The sequence below is a fragment of the Rhinatrema bivittatum genome, chromosome 6, assembly GCF_901001135.1.
Source record: "Rhinatrema bivittatum chromosome 6, aRhiBiv1.1, whole genome shotgun sequence".
Lineage (NCBI taxonomy): Eukaryota > Metazoa > Chordata > Amphibia > Gymnophiona > Rhinatrematidae > Rhinatrema > Rhinatrema bivittatum.
In genome coordinates this window covers 286,070,653-286,090,444 of record NC_042620.1, presented here as the reverse complement: position 1 = coordinate 286,090,444, position 19,792 = coordinate 286,070,653, and the positions used below count along the sequence as shown (strand labels likewise).

The following is a 19,792-nucleotide window of genomic DNA, read 5'->3' as shown; positions in this document are numbered from 1 at the left end:
GTATGGAAAGACATGGATCGAGCGACGCCTGAGGTAGGCAGCCACCACCACCAAGCATTTACTGAAGACGCGTGGGGCTGATGCCAGCCCAAAGGGCAGCACTTTGTACTGAAAACGTGCTGTCCCCACCAGGAAGCAGAGGTACTTCCTGTGGTTGGGGACAATTGCCATATAGGCGTAAGCCTCCTTTAAGTCGAGGGAGAAAAGCCAGTCTCCTCTTTGGAGGAGCAAGATCAGCGTGCCCAGAGAAACCATTTTGAATTTTTCTTTTATGAGAAACCTGCTTAACACCCTGAGACTGAGAATGGTAAGCAAGCTGCCGTTCCTCTTTGGAATGAGGAAGTACCTCGAGTAGAAGCAGTGGCCCCACTGCTCGCGGGGGACCGGTTCTACTGTGCCCGCTGCTAGAAAGGCAGAAAGTTCAGAATGAAGGATGACCTGATGGGCAGGTTAACCCCAGGATGGACATGGGGGGAGTGGTCTCTGGCAGCCTGCTGAAGTTCAGGTGGTAGACCTGGTGGACAATGGAGAGGACACAACGGTCCGAAGTGATCGCTTCCCAATGGCAGGCAAAGCAAAGGAGCCTGCCACCGACCGGGGGATCGACTGCCTGGGGGAACCGGCGTCTGGCTCATGCCCCCTCGCTGCCACTGAAAAGCCTGCAGATGGAGCCTGCTGGGGGGCTGGTTGGGTCCTCTGAGCCCGCTGCTGCCAGCCACGACCCCTGGAACTGGTCCGAGGTGGGCGAGCATGGGCGGCTGGAGGATAGTATTTCCTCGGCCGGTAAAGAGGCTTGCAAGAGCCCGGCCTTGAAGGTCTTCCTGGCGGAGGAATGGCCTTCTGAGAAGCTGGCGGAGAGGTGCTGAAGAGTATCATGCTGATCCTTCAGCTGCGCCATGACCTCCTTCAACTTGTCCCAAAACAGGTTCTTGCCTATACAGGGAAAATCTGCGAGCCTGTCTTGAACCTCCGGCTGGAGTCCCGAGGCTCGAAGCCAAGCCAGCCTTCTGGCGCCAATGCCTCCGGCGGCCAAGAAGGCTGCAGTTTCGAACAAGTCATAGGTGGATCTCACCTCATGCTTACCCGCTTCAAGGCCCAGCGCAGCAATGGCTGCAAGAGATTGCCCTCCGCAAAGTCTTGGACTCGTTTTCACAGATTGCGGTTATATTGGGTCATGTACAGCTGGTACAATGCGGGCCACCAGCATGGCATCCTGAAATATTTTCCTCCCTATGCCAGAGTTCCCTGTGTTTGCGCCCTGGAGAGGCAGAAGCGTGCGTCCAGGAACGTTTAGCTTTCTTTAGGGCAGACTCCACGACCGCCAATTGGTGGGGGGAGGTGCCACTGTTCAAAGCCCACGGCCTACTGCATGAAATAGGTGGCATCGGTCTTCCTGTTGACTGGGGACACAGACATTGGCCCTTCCCACGTACAGAGGAGACGCTCCTTAAAGATGTCGTGGATAGGCACTGCTACGATTTCTTGGGAGCATTGATGAACTGGAGGACCTCCAGGATCCTATGACTGGTATCCTCCTCCAACAGGAACTGGAAGGGGATGGCCTCTGTCATTGCCTTTACAAAGCTCGTAAAACAGGTCTTCAGGCGGATATCAACGCCGCTCCTCCGGCAGGGAAGACTCCAAGAGGGGATCGTCAGAGAACTCCAAGGATGAGTCCGAAGAGTCATCGCCCCATGGGTCATAAGGACTCTCCTCCCCACTGAGGCCCGGGCGCCCCAACGACATTGATGGAACCCCCGGCATTGGCTGCGGTAAGCCGGGGGGAACCGGCAGCGGTCTGGAGAACCGCGGGCAAGGGTGCCCGGTTCCAGAGGCCTCTTCCTCCTTGTTGGACCCGGGAATTGGGATCACTACGTGGAGGGCATCGGTGGCCGAGGAGGCATCGAGGGCCTCTCGGACACTGGTTGCGTTGGTAGGGCGCCAAGAAGGATGTCCAGAGTGTGAGCATTGATGGTGGGGGCTCGGGCACCGGTGGTGCCGGCCGCTCAACGCTCTGGAGTACTTTGATCACAGCCAACTGCACCCTGCGGTCCAGCTCCTCCTGGAAGTCATGCGTGGTCAGGACTGATGGAGGGGGATGAGGCTTCGCCGGCACATCCTCGGGTCCTCGAGGTGAAACGGCACCCTGCACCATAGTCAGTGGGGAACGCCTTGGGCTACTGGGGGCACTGGAGGATGGGGCCTCCGGTGGCCGGTGCTGCTCTGGAACCGGAACTGTGTCAAGACAGTGACCGCTGTCTATGCTTCCTGGTCTTCTGGCGCTCGGTCTTTCCCTGGTGCTAAGGACGACGACCCCGAGGTCTGCGGGAGGGGAGAGACCACCGAGAATCGATCTCCCTCTCCCTGATCCTTAGGAATACTGGATAGTGGGACTGCCAGAGGAAGAGACAGATGGTTCCCCGCAATCCTTGGGCATCAAGGACACCGAAGCAGGAGTGGAAGGTTTCAGAGACCCGAAGAGCTTCTCCATATTATCTAGAAATGCTTGACGCCCTTTGGGTGTCATTTGGTCACACAAACAACACCTTCGGACATCGTGCAAGGCCTCCAATGCAGAGGATACAGACTACATGTGGATCCATGATGGAAATGGTCCGCGGGCACAGTCGAAAACCTGACGCCACCATCAAAAAAGGAGGCCAGTGCGCAGCCAATGGCCAACAGGCATCATGGTGCAAGAGTTGGGAATTGACCGCGAAGAATGACCAAAAGACTGAAAACAAGGGTACCTACCGAAATAGAGGGATTCCGATCACGAAGGGGGACCCGATGCAGAAAAAACACCTGAAAAAATTGAACACAATTTCAAGGAGTTGGAGCTCCACCACCGCAAGGCTACTGCTCTGCAGAAAAGAAGAGACCGAAGGGGGATTTCGCGTGGACCCGCGGATAGCAGCAGGCTGGGCATGCTCAGTCTGCCAGACAAAGTTTCTAGAAACTCTGACAAATGTTTTCCGTACCGGGCTCCATCGGATCATGTCACCCACATGTGAGGACTACCATCCTGCTTGTCCTAGGAGAACTAGGGGCTCTGCATATGGGCTCCTCTGTGGGCAGTCTGCCAGGAGAGAAATGACAGAACCAAAGATAAGAAAAAAGGCATGGCAAATACTATAATACCAAGCTTTGCTACAAGGTAAGTATGAAACTGAAAAACAGCTTCCTTGGCTCAGGAGACAGATAGGTGAGGATTGTGAGACATATTCAATAGTTGGCCTAGGGATAGCAGAGTGTGTTTGAAATATTTTCTGAATTCAGATTCCAGAATCTCTTTATTTAAAGTACTTTTTAAAAATATATACAACTAAAAAAAAAAAGAACATTAGGAATAAAGAAACCTCTTTGAAAATAGAATACACTTACCAAAGGAGGGACAATAAAGACTCCTGTTTCCTTCCGAGAGGGGCTGCTCTCGGAAATATGGCTCTTGTACTTGTTTAATGCGCAAGAAAAGATTCTGATTGATGCTGGGATAGCCTATGAAAAAGATGTAGACATTATTTGCTAGATATTATGGGGGCAGAATTTACAGCTATGCTGTAATGACTGAACCCAGAAAAGGAAAACAGTTCTCTACACACTTGCTCTCATTTACATCTTATGCCCATCTTCTCTTCTCCTCCAAATTCACTTGTTTCTCCGACCCTCCAATTCCCTATTCTGAACCTATTCCCCTGTAACCATACCCTCCATCACATTCTTAATCACTTGCCACTGAGACTAACCTCTTTTCCTTCAAACATGCTGTAAACATGGTTAATATGTCACTATATCCAAGTTAAATAGTTAAATTATACAGATTATATTACACAATTTTATTAATTACAATGTTAATCTATAATATTTATTATCATTATGTTATATTGTCATCCAGTTATATTGTTACATATGTGCCACTGTTCTATGTAAAGCCCCTTATCTCTGTTGGGCAGTTTATTGTTATATGTAAACCGGAGTGATTTGTAGTCTCTATAAGAACCTCGGTATATAAAAAATAAAAAATAAAAATAAACATGCTGCTCTTCAAAAAATCTTCAGACTCCTACTTGCTCTGCTATTGTTCCATTTCCTTCCTCCCTTCTTGCATTCAAACTACTTGAAAGAGCTTTTCACTTCCACTATCTTGACTTTTTCATTTCAAGTCATTCTAGATTTGATCCAATTTTTTTGCCCTCAACGTTCCTCAGAAACTGCTCTTACCAAAGTTTCTAGTGACGTTTTCATGGCCAAGGACCTTTACTTGATACTCCTCTTCCTTGACCTATCTGCTGCTTTTGACACAGTTGTTCTCAGTCTATCCCATGACACACTGTTCTCAATTGGATTTCAGGACTCAGCTCTATCTTGTTTTTCTTCTGATCTCTCCCATTATATTTTTACTGTAGTCTCTAGCAGTTCTTGCTCCACCACTATTCTGCTACCTGCATGCATCCAGGTTCAGTCCTGAGCATTCTTCTCTACATATCTTCCCTCGATGCTCTGGATCACCTCCCATGGCTTTCAGTACCTTTTTTATGCTGATGACTTCTAGATCCACCTCTCTACTACAGCAGATATTTAACCAAGAATTCAGTCCCAAATCTCAGCCTGCTTGTTTGACATAACTACCTGAATGTCCCAGTGCCACCTTAAAATCTTAACATGACCCAAGATGGAACTTGTCTCCCCCACAACCCACTTATGCTCTTCCCTCTTTTTCCAGCTATGGATAGCATATTCATTTTCCTGGTTCCCTCAGACCATAACCTTGGGGTCATCACTGATGCTTCCCTCCTCTTCTACACACATCCAACATACTCCTCGAACATGTTTCTTACTCTCTAACATCTCTAATATCCATCCCTTCCCATCTTAGCATGCTAGCAAAATGCTCATCCATTCTCTTATCACCTTTCACTTAGGTTACTGCAACTGCTCTTTGCAGGCCTCACAATCTATTCAAAATTCAGTTGTGCAACTTTCTCCAACTTTTCTATTACCTTGTAACCCAAGGGTAGGAAATTATGGCCTGTGAGCTAGAACTGGCCTGACTCCCCCTTTTTTCCCAGTCCACTTAACATGAACGTCATTTTTTCCAGCCTACCAATGCCTGGCTCACCATCTTCAGCAACAGACTGATGTCACACGCATCAGTGTGTCATTTCGGGCCTTTGACATCATCTGGCCAGTGTTGGTGCAGCTGCTGCTCTGCTCCTGTACTGTGACCCACGGCTGGCTCTAGCACCAGCCAAGGCAGTCATTTTTGCACACAAGGCACAGATGTGCATGGCTGCTGTATTACACAGAGCAGAGACTAAGTACTGACAATTATTAAGTAGGATGTGAATGTGACTTCAAGGCAGATGATTTTTAAAGGTGATCTGATTGCTGTTTATTCATTGGGTTGTAAAGAAAAGCATGTATAATCTTTTATACACTGTTATAATTTTATACATTGTTATAATTTTTATAATTATATATTTTATAATTTTATAATTATATATTTATATATATTTGCTAACTTCTATCTGTTCCAGCGCTACTGCTAAAATTTTGTTGAATGTTAACCGACATGATGTTACTAAACGAATGGCGGTATATAAAGAACCTCAAATAAATAAATAAAATAAATGTAAAGGGCAACTGCTGTGAATATACTTAGAAAATGGGGAACAAGTGGCCCCCCTATTTAGTGTGTTCAAGGGGTGGTGGCTGATCCCAGCTCATGCATGCAGCTACAGAAGGCAGCATTACTTATTTGGTCTTATCTTGTTATGGTACGAAGTGACCATCTAGGTACAGTAAACTGCATGCTGGAACTGCATTTCACATAGGCTCCTTGACTAGAGCGCTGTGGCGATCCCTTACCCAGTTACTGGTGTGGCCCTGCCCTAAAACATTTGCTCACCCCTGATGCAACCCCTCCTCTGAAGTCACTACATTGGCTAGTTATCTGCTTCTACATGCAATTTAAGCTTCTTACTTGTCTACATATGTATTCACTCTACTACTCGTTACCTAGTTTCTCTCCTCTCTCCCTACAATTTCTCATGAAGCATGTTCATTGGGCATATTGCTCTTATCTGTACTCTTCTTCCACCAGCAACTCCCTGTTTTCCTGCATCATATGCTGGGAATAGACTTCATGAGTCTGTAGGTCATACTCCCTTCTCTATCCACATCAAATCTAGTCTAAAAACTTACCTTTCTGAGGCTGTTTTAAAATCCTAACCACTAGTCTACAATAAATACTCTTCCCATAGACTCTTGTTATGTCTGTCTATTTTGTCTAGACTGTAAGCCCCATGGAGCAGACACTGCCTCTTATGTGTATCTATATGACACACTGTATGTTTAGTAGTGCTTTAGAAATAATAGTAGTAGTACACTTAGTAGTCCTGGGGGAATTCTGCACTACTGCGGAGCGCAGAATTGCCAAATTCTGCGCTCCACTACTACTAATTGCCAAATTCTGCGCAGAAAATAGCAGAGGAGACCCTGGCATGCCGCAAACGGAGCGAGTCCCGTGGCTCCGTTCGTGGCAAAGATGAAGGCCCCGGCGTGCCATTTGTGGCGAAGATGGAAGGCCCAGGTGAAAGAGAATGTGTGTGTGTGTGAGAGAGAGAGCAGGAGGGTGTGAGAAAGCATGGGAGGTAAGAGTGGGGGGGGAATGCTTGAGTGTGGGTTTCAGAGAGGGAGCCTATATGAGGGGAGGTGAGAGAGCAGGAGGGTTTGAGAGCACATGGGAGGTAAGAGCGGGGGGGGGGGGGGAATGCTTCTGTGTGAGTTTCAGAGAGAGAGAGCCTATATGAGGAGATTGTGAAGGAGTGTGTATGTGTGTAAGAGATTGAGAGCTGGTGTGTATGAAAAAGGGATCGTGTGTATGTGAGGGTGCTAGCCTGGGTATGTGTGAGACAGAGCCTGTGTGAAGGGGTGCATGAGAGAGAGACATAGGTAGCCCGTGTGAGAGAGAAAGGGAGCTTGTGTGGGTGTGTATGCAAGAGAGAAGGCCCTGTATGAGGGGATGTGTAAGTGTATGGGTAGTGCTGAGAACTGGATCAAACTCTGGGACTGGCAATAGAGTGGAAGGGGTTGAGCCTAGAGGTGGAGGAGAGAGATACTGGTAGGTGGAGGAGTTAGGGCCTGAGAGGGCAAAGTGGCCAGGGGAGTAGGGAAAGCGAGTGGAAGGAACACTCTTACAGTGAATTTCTAGGGAAATTCCGCTCAAAATATTTAAAATTCTGCATCTTTAAGTAATAACTTTTTTCTGTATTAATTTAAAATGTAATTACTTAAAGACTCATGTAAATAGTGTTATTTTGACCAATATAAACTTTTCAGAATTTTAAGTGTTTTTGCGCAGAATTCCCCCATGAGTAACTTAGTCACATGCACCTGCTTACCCTAAGTGATATCACAGCTGTTTACCAGACTATCACTGTGCTGTATATGCTCAAGGAGCACTGCCTGCTTCAACTTGATGTAAAATGCTACCTAGGGGTGGCAGCTGAAACATTTTTGTAGTCAATTTTTCTTTTTTTGCTGACAACTCAAATTACATTTATTTACATTTTTTTTTTTTTTTACACTGACCAGAGACTCCCTGATCAGGACCATGACCAACGGTAGGAGTGGATGGCAGGGCTAGATTTATGCATAGGTAGCACAGGCACGTGTCTTGAATGTTAGATTCTGAAGGTACCCAAAAACTGGGGAATTCCTCCGTTTCTTTCTGCTTTCCAGGGGGAGGAGAAGGAGAAAACCCCTTGCCATAAACTCTCCATCTACGGGCACCACCATCTTAAATGCAGCTGTGGTGGGTGAGTCCTCTTCAAAGATGTCAGGACATGGGAATCCCCTTAGTGAACTTGGAACAATGTCCCTCCCTCCTTACCAGGTCTCCCCAGCTCCTTCTCTCCCATGCTCTTTCATCCTATTCCTTCTCCTTACATCTCTCCCAATTCTCTCTCCTCTTGTCTGCCTGCAGTTCTGTCACTTGCCTCTCAGCACACTTCTACAGAAACTGGGCAGCTCCAGGCTGTGGTGCCTGGGCACAAGTCCCACTAGTAGCGGCTTCTCAGCCAAGGCCCAGACCGAGCCCTTGCCATCCACGATAGCAATGGTTTTTGGACTGGATAAGCAGTGGTAGCATCTCCTCCTAGGTGTGTTTTAACTGCAGAAAACACTCTAGGAATTGAGATTGGCTGCAAGGAATTTGCTAACTTTATGGACGGGTCCATGTCCTATCATTTTTTTTTAATGGCCTGCCCACAAATTTACAGGTGGTTGACAACTCAGTGAGCGTCTAATATAACCTCATCAATCTCAAGATAAAAACATGATTTTAAAAACTGATAAGGGCAGTGAATGACAAGCATCCTGCATATGGTGCTGAAAACACTAAAACGTGTGTAATTTTACAAGTTCACAAGGCAAGCAATAATGCACACCCTGTATCAACTAAACATTTACTTTTACACAATTGCTTCTCCTAGGGGAGTAAGATTTCATTAGTAATGTGTCAATACATTTCACAGAAGGCATTTTCACTTGTAAATTTCCTGACCACAACAGGCTTGGTGCTCACTATGGGTACAATCCCTCCAGTCTCAACAGTCCCTTGTCACAAACTCCTCCAGCTCTGATCATCACAGGCTTAGGCCCTTATATCTCACACCCCTCCAGTCTATTATTTTATTTATTTATTTAGCACTTTTCTATACCGGCCTTCAAGATAAACATCTCATCATGCCAGTTTACATTTAACAGGGGGGGTGAAAAAATAAATAAATAAATTAGCAAACTGTGGCAAGTGAAAAGAAAAAACTCTGAAGTTACAATAAAACAGGGGAGATACAAAACTGGGAGGAGGAAAGTCTAAAGGAATTTAACATAGAGAGCAATTATTTACAATGTTCTAGGAATATCTGATTGTGGTTGTTGAATTGCGGTTCAGTTTGTGTCTGTAAAGGCTTGTTTAAACAACCACGTCTTAAGCCTTTTTCTGAAAGTCTAATCACCACAAGCCCAGTGTCCTCTATGTCACTACTCCGATCATCACATGCTCGGTGCCTTCACATGCACACATCCCCAGCTCTGATCATCCCAGCTGAGGAAGCTTTCTCAGTGGCAGCAAGCTGCACCAATTTTAGTAGATCTGAAACTCACAAATGCTACATTGTTTACTCACATGGATTGGGATTGCCCATAGGGTCTCTTCCTCCCGGGTTGGGATGGTTCCTGAGGCACAGCTCATCCTCTTGTTTTATGCCTAATGCAATGCCAGGGCTAACAAATGGGCAGCCTGCAATACCAAACAGGAAAGTTTTAAACAGGAAAGAAACATTTGAAACAAAACGTCAACTCAGCAAGCTCATTTGCTGAAATTAAAACCAGGAAATTTCCATTCGTCCTGTCTTGATCATGCTTTCCTTATAACCAAACTTCCCACAATGCTGCTGCAGGCTTGGCTCTGTTTGACATGACTCTATAGCTGCCATATTATAAAACAGACTGGTCAGAAAAAGTAATACAGCTTAAAAATAGACATGGCATACGTTAACTGACTCATGTACCCTGCTTCCTTTTAAATGAAAAAGGCAGCCCACAAATGAAAAGGAAAAATACATTGAACATCCATGCCCTGCATTTCCTGAAACTATGGGGTTATGCTAAACACTAAGATATGAAATTCACCAAGTCTGTGCTGAAAAGTTTTTCATCAAGCACAAAGCTGATTCCATTCAGGAACTTCTAGGCCCATGAAAACACTGATACTCAGCTTTGCAAGTTGGGTTTAGCAGGTATGTGGGAGTCAGCCTCTGTTTGCAGCTAAAAGCTTTGGAGCATGGGGATGCAAAATTCAGAGGTCCCTAAGCAAAATCCTCCATTCTATAGCCCTCAATTTTATGAGTGTCCATTTTCCTAACCTGACCGTCGGCAAGATTATTTATTTTTTTACGTTCCTCCTTTTTTTTTGGTTCCTCTGACTTAATATCGCCACATTAACTCGGAGGAACTACAGAAAAGCAGTATTTTCTGCTTTTCTGTTAACGTTTGGGGCTCCTCAAAACTTTAAGCCAGCTTCGGGGCTGCTGTTAATTTTTGAGGGTAAAAATGTGCACATCGGGCGCACTTTTAATTTTTATATAAGGGGGTAATAGCTAATAGCCTCATAAACATGGCATTTACATGTGATGAGTACTATTAGTTATGCGCTGGTGTGGATGCGCATTTTGGATGCACTAATCTCCTTATTTATTTAACACTTTTTCTATACCGAACTTCATGGTAATAACCATATCAGATCGGTTTACATCGAACAGGGTAACAACTGAGACAAAATAAACATATGAACAGAAGCGGCAAAGGGGTATGCATAAGGGGTTATGGACGCGGATCCAAAACACTCATCCAATCGCGGGTTAACCTGTGCGCTTGCCTGAGCGATGGTATTACATTGGCCTCACAGTGCAGTAACCAATTACAACTAAGGAAACTACCGTCTTCCATACATCAGAAGGGACCAGATGGCTCAGGAGATAGGCACAAAAATAGGAAAATTTGTTTTTACCTGCTAATTTTCATTCCTGTAATACCACAGATCAGTCCAGACAAGTGGCTTTGCATCCCTACCAGCAGATGGAGGCAGAGAACAAAAACTTTGAGGAACTGCTACATATCAGAATGCCACCTGCAATCCCTCAGTATTGACTTGTACCCAAGCTAAAGAGTAGAGTGCATCTCCCTTTTTCAGGGCAAACAGGAAACTCAGGGTTGGGACCCCCCTAACTTGGAACTTCATACTTCCAGAAAAAACCCTGATAACCACTTAACTCAAAACTCATCATCTTATTCATAGCTTGTAAACGTTCTGCAATTAGTACCAGGACATTCAGTCTTTCGGCAGCAAAAGAGGGGCGGGTCTCTGGACTAATCTGTGGTATTACAGGAACGAAAATTAGCAGGTAAGAACAGATTTTACTTTCCTGTTCATACCCAGGTCAGTCCAGACAAGTGGGATATACCAAGGCACCCCTAGACTGGGCGGGATTCCGAAAGACCCGCGCAGAACACTCACTAAAAGTTGCATCTTCCTGCATCTGAACATCCAATCAGTAATGCTTGATGAAAGTATGAAACATTGACCTCGCTGCTGCCCTACATATCTCCTGAGGAGACACCAACTGACACTCTGCCCAGGAGGCTGCCTGCACCCTTGTAGAATGTGCTCACAAACCTACCACAACTTCACGACCTTTACAAATATAAGCAGAGGAAATGGTTTCCTTCAACCGACGAGAAATTGTGGCTTTTGAGGCTTTAGCTCCTTTCTTTGCTCCCCCGAACAACACAAAGAGGTGATCCGACTGCCGGAAACTGTTAGTGACCTTAAGATAATGCAACAGAGTCCTATGCACATCCAAAAGATGAAGACCAGTCTCCTGCGGAGACTCCCTAGACCACTCCAGAAAGGCTGGACTTTCCACAGTCTAATTCATATGAAAGGAGGAACCGTCCATAACGACACTTATCAATATGCAGAAAAGGATCCCTGCAAAATAAGAGCCTGCAGCTCCGAAATCCACCTGGCTGAACAAATGGCTACCAGAAAAACAGCCTTCAACGTCAGATCCTTCAACGACGCTCCTCTTAAGGGCTCAAAAGGAATCCCACAGAGTGCTCGCAGCACCATATTGAGGTTCCGATCCAGACAAACTTTCTTACCGGAGGCCGCAAATGCTTGACTCCTTTCAGAAACTGTATGACATCCGGATGGGAGGTCAAAGACTTCCCCTGCCACTTGCCCCTAAGCAACCCAAGACTGAAAGCTGATTGCGGAGTGAGCTACAAGCTAGCCCCTTAAACAACCCCTGCTGCAAAAAAAATCCAAAATGTGAGAAATGCCCATAGTTAGGAGGTCCAGCCGCTGTTGTAGACACCAAGCCTCAAACACCTTCCAGACCCTGACGTACGTCAACGAAGTAAAAAGGCCTTCTAGCCTGAAGCAAAGTGGAAATGACTGGTTCCAAATATCCCCTCAGGCACAACAGCCACCTCTCAAAACCCAAGACGCGAGACAAAAGCCATCTTCCCGATCCAAAAATATGGGATCTTGCTGAAGTAAACCCGAGGGGGTCCATCTATCGCGAGATACACCAGATCCACGAACCATAGCCGACATGGCCACTCCGGCACTATCAGAACCACCTTCCCTGGATGCGCCTCTATGCACCACAAGACTCGACAGATGAGTGGCCAAGGAGGAACCACATACAGGAGAACTCCTGTCGGCCACAGTCACACTAAAGCATCCAGCCCCTCCGTCCCGGCTGCTCTTCTGTGACTGAAAAGTCTCGTCACCTTCGCATTGGCCCTCGTTGCCAGTAAATCCACCTAGGCTACGCCCCACCTGGCACATAGGCAATCCCAGGCCTCCGGGGATAGCTCCCATTCCCCTGGGTCTAGCTGCTGTCTGCTGAGGAAGTCCACTTGCCTATTGTCCATGCCAACTTCTGAGCCTTCAGAGTCACCCTGTGACTTCATCCCCCTTTGACGATTGATGTATGCTACCGTTGTTGCATTGTCCGAAAAGATTCTCACCATCCAGCCCTTGACCCAAAGTAGAAAAGCCTCCAGGGCGCCCTGCTAACCACCCTTGTCTCCAGGCGATTGATCAAACAGGTCGCCTCTGCTGATGACCAAAGACCTTGGGGCAGACCACCTCTGACACACCGCCCCCAACCCTTGAGGCTGGCGTCTGTGGTCACTACCATCCAATCCGTGACCTCCAGATCTACTCCCTTTTCCAAGTTGTGTCGGGAGAGCCATGAGAGACTGGACCTGGATTCTCCTAGAAACTGTAAAGGTAGGTGATACTCCTCCGACAACGGATTCCATCTGGACAAGAGCGCCCTCTGCAAAGGTCGCATGTGAGCAAAGGCCCACGGAAGAAATCCAATGCGGAAGCCATGCAAGCTCAGGACCTGCAAATAATCCCAGACCTTTGGCACCAGCCAATGCTTCACCTGTGCCTGCAACTTTGACACTCTGTGTGTGGTCAAGAACACCCTGCCTTTCTGGATATCGAATCATTCTCCCAGACACTCCAATGATTGGGTCAGCACCAGATGATTCTGTGCCGTATTTATCACTCAACCCAGTAAACTCAATCTGTTTATCACTCACTGGATGGATTGACTGCACTCCTCATCCAATTCTGCCTGAATGAGCCAATCGTCCAGATATGAATGGATCAAAATCCCCTCTTGCCTCAAGACTGCCGCTACCAACACTATCACTTTTGTGAAGGTTCGGGGCACTGTGGCCAATCCAAAGGGGAGAGCCCGAAACTGAAAATGCTCACCCAGCACCATGAACCATAGAAACTTCTGATGATCCCTTTGAATGGGAATACTGAAGTAGGCCTCCGTCGGGTCCAATGACACCAAGAACTCTCCTCTGCGGACAGCTGCTATAACTGAGCGCGTCTCCATATGAAAATGCGGAACCTGTGAGGCTACATTCATTTTTTGCAAATCTAGAATGGGCCAGAAACAGCCCTCCTTTTTGGCATATGAAATAAATGTAGTACCTCCCCTGTCCCTACTCAGACAGCAGGACTGGAACTATGGCATCTAACTTTTGTAACCTCTGTAGGTTCCCTTTACTGCTTCCCATTTGCTTTCAGACAAGCAGTGGGACTCTAGAAAGGCTTCCCTTACAGGGCACGAAAATTCTAACGCATAGCCATCTCTTACCTCCTCCAGGGGCAACCTGCCCTCTACCCCTTCCACGGAGGAATGAGTGCACCTGGCTTCATTGTGTTGACTTTCCTCCTCCAGTCCCCTGACCAGCAACATTCCTAGAGGATCTGCGAGCACCCTGAAAGGGCTGCTGTGTACCTAAGACTGCTTTGGCCCTGAAGTTGAGGAAGTCTTACTTGAACGAAACTGCTGTGTATCCCGAAAATGGGACCAGGGAGGGAAAATCTTCTTGCCGCCCCTCTTATCTTCAGGAAACTTATTTCCTTTTGACTCCCCCAAAGTCTTCATCAACTGATCCAAATCCTCCCCAAACAAGGGCTTCCTTTAAAAGGGAGATTACACAACTGAGACTTGGACCACATGTCAGCCAACCAATTGAGCAACCATAAAAGTCTGCTTGCCACCACCGCCAAGACCATGCTCCTGGCCGAAGTATGCACCAGGTCATACAAGCTCATTAGCCACATAAGCCACTCCAGTTTCCTGCCGTGCAGACTCCGTGGAACTGAAATGTCCCGGTTGAAGACTGTTCCTGAGCTTTCTGAACCCAGCATAGGCAGGCCCTCTGCATCATACTGCCACAAATTGCCACCCTCAGGCTTAAGGCAGAAACCTCAAACATCAGCTTCAACTGAATCTCCAATTTACGGTCCTGAACATCCTTCAGAGCGGCTGAACTCACCACAAGAATTGTCTTTTTGGTAACGGCAAACACCGCCATATCCACTTTTGAAATCCTTAGGAGATCCAGAGTCTCTTCCATCAACGTGTATAGCTTTGCCATTGCTGACCGACTTTCAAGCCCACCTCCGAGAAGTCCCATTCCCAGTTTACCAGCTTATGGATCTTCTTAGGCAGCGGGAAGACACTAGGCGGACCACGCAGGCCATCCAGGTCTGGGTTCACCCCCTTCATTATCCAACTCCTCCAAAGCTATCTTAACCCCTAGCTTCTCCAAAACCTGGGGAATGAGGGGATGCAACTCCTCCTCCTTAAACAGGCGGACCATTCTAGGTCATCCCCCTCAGTCACTGGTTCTTCATCCGAATCAGGGTAATCCTTATTCGCATCCAGGTTTGTGCCATGAGGGTCTGCAGAATCCTCCGGTGGGTCATCAGAATTGCCCAAATCACTGGGATCACACTCTGTCCCTGTGCGATCAAGACTCAGATGTCTTAAAAGATCCCCAGAGCCTCCTGAAGACACCACCATCATCAGTCTCTTAACAGAGTGTCATGGATGCCTCTCTCTGGGATGCTTCCCCCCCATTGCCTTTCGCACTACAAAGGCATTATTAAGGAGCAGGAACACTGGAGAAAATTCCTCCGGATCCTCAGCACTCTGACCGGTTAGACCACAGGTGGCAAACTCCGGTCCTCGAGGGCCACAAACAGGCCAGGTTTTCAGGATATCCACAATGAATATACACGAGATAGATCTGCATGCTCTGCCTCCAATGTATGCAAAACTCTCTCATGCATATTCATTGTGGTTATCCTAAAAACGTGACTTGTTTGTGGCTCTTGAGGACTGGAGTTTGCCACCTCTGGGGTAGACTACCCTCAGACTCCCCTCCCCTAATCTGATCCTCCGCAGGCACCTGATCCATAGGCGAAAGATTAGGAGGGGAATCCCTGGTGGACGCAGACCTCTAGACTGTGATCCTCCACCAGCCTAGCTGTCGAATTCAATATCCCAGGGACCGCAGTCGCAGCCCCCCCAATGACCTAGGGACCCTTCTTTCACCAGCTGTACTAGCAGATGTTCCCCAATGCGCAGCTCATACAGCGGGAATGTGCATTGAGCATCGCAAACTAGAGGCCGCACGCCCTACACAGCGCCATACACAGTTTCGGCGCTATTCACCTTCAGGCACAAGCGGCAGCGCTAAGGGGAAAAAATGAGACCTGCACACACCGATCAAAAAGAACAGGCCGCACACATGGCCAGCAAGCTGAGCTGTGTGGCCACACCGCTCTGAATGGCGCGTGGCAAACCTCGTCCAAACCCTGGGTTCCCCCGGTGGTAGGAAAGAAAAGGCAGGCTCCCAACTCACTACCTGTTACTGGCGCCGACAGCCCCCACTGCTGAAAAAGCACCCCACCGCTGAGACTAAAGCTCCTGGCTTTACACAATTTTTTTTTTTCCCAACTTAACATAAAACAAGAATACTTCCCTGTCCGGGGACAACGGCTTGAGGGAGGAGACCTCGGAGGCATCAAGGGAGCCAGTCCCCTGGCTATCAGGGCCTCCAGAAGCAGCAGGCTACAGACAGACAGGGGTTATTAACCCCCCCGGTTGCCTGGCTCCACCTGAAGGATGGACCACAAAGGTACCTAACACATTAGGTTCAGTCTAATCTCTGACCTTCAGCTAACACAAAACTTTTTTTTTGTCAGACTGCAGGTTTGCACCTCTACCATCTGCTGGAGACAGAGAAATCCTGAGGGACTCCAGGTTGTACTCTCAGATATGTAGCAGTCCCTCAAAGTTTTTGTTCTCTGCCTCCATCTGCTGGTAGGCATGCAAATGGAGAAATTACTTACCTGATAATTTTGTTTTCCTTAGTGTAGACAGATGGACTCAGGACCAATGGGTATTGTGCTCTTCTGCTAGCAGATGGAAGACTGAGTCAGATTTCAAAGCTGATGTCACTCTAGATATACCCCTGCAGTAACCTCAGCTCTTCAGTATTTTCTTTGAAAAGCCATTGTGGATATATTTTTGCTTAAATAACTTGATTAAACGAGTAAAACTTGAACTGGTTCAACTAATTTCCAAACTGGAGACCGCCAGTGCACTCAATCAATTAACACTGACACCGGACAAACTGTGGGTGTCTTGAACTAGGGGTAGGCCGTGGCTTACCCGTATTTGCTTAGTCTCGAGGTTTGCTATCAGAGGTTCTCCTTTTCTGGGGCAGCCGTGGGCGGGATGCTGAGTCCATATGTCTACACTAAGAAAAACGAAATTATCAGGTAAGTAATTTCTCCATTTCCTAGCATGTAGCCAGATGGACTCAGGACCAATGGGATGTACAAAAGCTACTCCCGGACAGGGCGGGAGGCTAGCCATGGCCCACTTAATACTGCCCTTGCGAAGGCTGCGTCTTCCAAGGCCTGTACATCCAGGTGGTAGAACCTGGAGAAGGTGTGTATGGAAGACCACGTCACCACCCAATAGATCTCGGCGGGCGACAGCAGCTTGGTTTCTGCCCAAGAGACTGCCTGGGCCTTCATAGAATGAGCCTTAACCTGTAGAGGTAAGGGCTTTCCTGCCTCTATGTAGGCTGCCTTGATTACTTCTTTGATCCAGCGGGCTACGGTCGCCTGCGAGACCGCTTCTCCTTGTTTCTTCCCACTGTGAAAAATGAACAAGTGATCCATTTTGCGCACCGGTTCCGATCTTTCCAGGTATCACACCAAGAGTCTGTCGACATTCAGGTGGTGAAGAAGGCGTGAGTCTTGCGAGTCCTTATGTTCATCCGGAGCTGGTAGCTAGATGGTTTGGTTCAAGTGAAACTTGGAAACCACTTTCGGAAGAAAGGAGGGGACAGTGCGCAGTTTTACGGCTCCAGACGTGAACCAAAGGAACGATTCCCAACAGGATAGAGCCTGTAGTTCGGAGATGCGACAAGCTGAACATACTGCCACCAGGAATGCCATCTTCAATAAGAGGCGTAGTAACAGACCGCGTGTTGGTCTGAAGGAAGCCCCAGCTAGAAGTCTAATACTAGATTGAGATTCCATAGAGGCACCGGCCACTTTAGGGGTGGTCGGAGTTGTTTAACCCCTTTCAGAAAGCGGGACAAGTCCGGATGGGTTGATAGCTGGATACCGTCTACTTCTGCTCTGAAGCAGGCCAGTGCGGCTTCTTGGACCTTGAGGGAGTTGAGTGACAACCCCTTCTTCATACCGTCCTCTAGGAACTCCAGAATCATGGGAATCTTGGCTGTCTGCAGGAGAATCCCGCAATCCTCACACCAGGCTTTGAATACTCTTCAGATCCGTATGTATGACAGGGATGTGGAGAATTTGCGCTTGGAGCAGGGTGTCAATCACGGCCTTTGAGTAACCGCACTTCTTCAGGTGAGTCCTCTCAAGGGCCAGACTGTAAGAGAAACGAGACAGATCTTTGTGGAGAATCGAGCCCTGCTGGAGAAAGTCCCTGTGTGGAGGTAGGCACAGAGGGTTCCCCACAAGGAACCTTTGCATGTCTGCGTACCATGGTCATCTTGGCCAATCTGGGCCCACTAGTAAAACTAATCCCCTGTGATGTTCTATCTTGCGGATGACCCTGCCCAGTAGTAGCCATGGTGGAAGTCTTCCTCTGGCCAAGTCTGGACGAGAGCGTAGATTGCTTGGGATTTTGGCTCTTGTTTGCGGCTGAAAAACCTGGGGACTTGGGCACTGAGATGGGTGGCCAATAGGTCCATGGCTGGGAGGCCCCAGCGATTTACTATCAGTTGGAAGGCTGTGGTCGACAGCGTCCATTTCCCCCGGGTCCAGGCTCTCTCTGCTGAGGAAGTCTGCTGAGACGTCTTTTCCTGCGATGTGGGAGGCCGAGATCCCTTGTACGTTTATCTCCACCCATGCCATGAGAGGGTCTCTCTCCAGAGACACCTGCTGGCTCTTGGTTCCTCAGTCGGTTGATATAAGCAACAGTTGTCGTGTTGTCAGACATTACTCGAATTGCTTTGCCTCGGAGTCTGTGGCTGAATTGCAAGCATGCTAGTCTGACTGCTTGAGCTTCCAGGCAGTTTATGTTCCATTCCGCCTCTTCCTTGGTCCATTGTCCCTGGGCCGTCAGTTCCTGACAGTGGGCTCCCCACCCTCGCAGGCTCGCTTCTATGGTGAGCAAGATCCAGTTTGGTAGGGGATAGGCTTACTCCTCTGCTTAGGTGGTCTTCCTGTAGCCACCAGTGGAGCTGAGAACGTACCTCTGTTGGTAGTTGGAGGCGAATTGAGTAGTCCTGGGATAGTGGGTTCCATCGGGACAGTAAGGAGCGCTGGAGTGGTCGCATATGGGCCCTTGCCCAAGGGACGACTTTCCAGGATTGATGCCATGAGGCCGAGGACTTGAAGATAGTGCCATACCTTGGGGCGTGCATTGGTCATCAATTGTTCCATCAGTTTCCTTCTCCTCAGGGGAGGGAGGAAGACTTTGTTCTGTTTGGTATCGAAACAGGCGCCCAGGTACTCTAGCGATTGAGAGGGCTGCAGGCTGCTCTTGCCCATGTTCACGACCCAACCGAGTTCCTGCAGTAGGCTCTTGACTCTGCTGGTCACCTGCCGGCTCTCTTCCGAAGACTTTGCCCTGATTAACCAATCGTCCAGGTAAGGGTGTATCAAGATACACCCTTACCTGGACGATAAGGTAATCGTCCAGTGTTGCCGCCACGACCACCATGATTTTGGTGAAGGTTCGGGAGGCGGTTGCTAGGCCGAAGGGTAGTGCTCGGAACTGGTAATGGTGACCCAGTATTGCAAAGCGCAGGAAGCAGTGATCCTGATGGACTGGGATGTGAAGGGAGGTTTCGGAAAGGTCCAGGGAAGTTAGAAACTCTCCCGGTTGTACTGCCATTATTACGGAGCGAAGAGTTTCCATGCGGAAGTGTAGAACCCACAGATGACGGTTGACGTTCTTGAGATCCAAGATGGGCCGGAAAGATCCTTCCTTCTTGGGAACAATAAAATAGATGGAATAGCGCCCCGTATTTTGTTGGGGTGTGGGAACCGGAGTTATTGCCTTCAGACTGAGTAGTCTTGTTAGAGTGGTTTCTACTGCCAGTCTCTTGGAATGGGAGTGGCAGGGTGACGCCATAGATTTGTCTCGAGGGATGCTGCGGAATTCCAGAGAGTAACCTTCTTGAATGATGTTTAGAACCCATTTGTCTGACATTATCTCCACCCATCTTTGGTAGAAGAGGGCAAGTCGACCACTTCCTGTGGATGGGTCGACCCATTCTCATTGTGGAGCACGGCTGGAGCCTGCCCCCAGGCCTGCTACCCTCTTGGTCTGTCTGT

General features: G+C 48.1%; 1 protein-coding gene across 1 annotated transcript in view; it reads right to left on the bottom strand.

Annotated features, from left to right (window-relative positions):
- LOC115094352 (zinc finger protein 530-like) overlaps window positions 1-19,792 on the bottom strand; it is a 92,787-nt gene that overhangs the window by 37,556 nt on the left and 35,439 nt on the right. The window contains exons 7-8 of the mRNA XM_029607319.1: window positions 9,191-9,304; window positions 3,385-3,498 (exon numbers count right to left, since the gene is read on the bottom strand). Of these exons, the coding sequence (XP_029463179.1) occupies window positions 3,385-3,498; window positions 9,191-9,304 (228 nt within the window). The remainder of the gene's footprint in view (window positions 1-3,384; window positions 3,499-9,190; window positions 9,305-19,792) is intronic.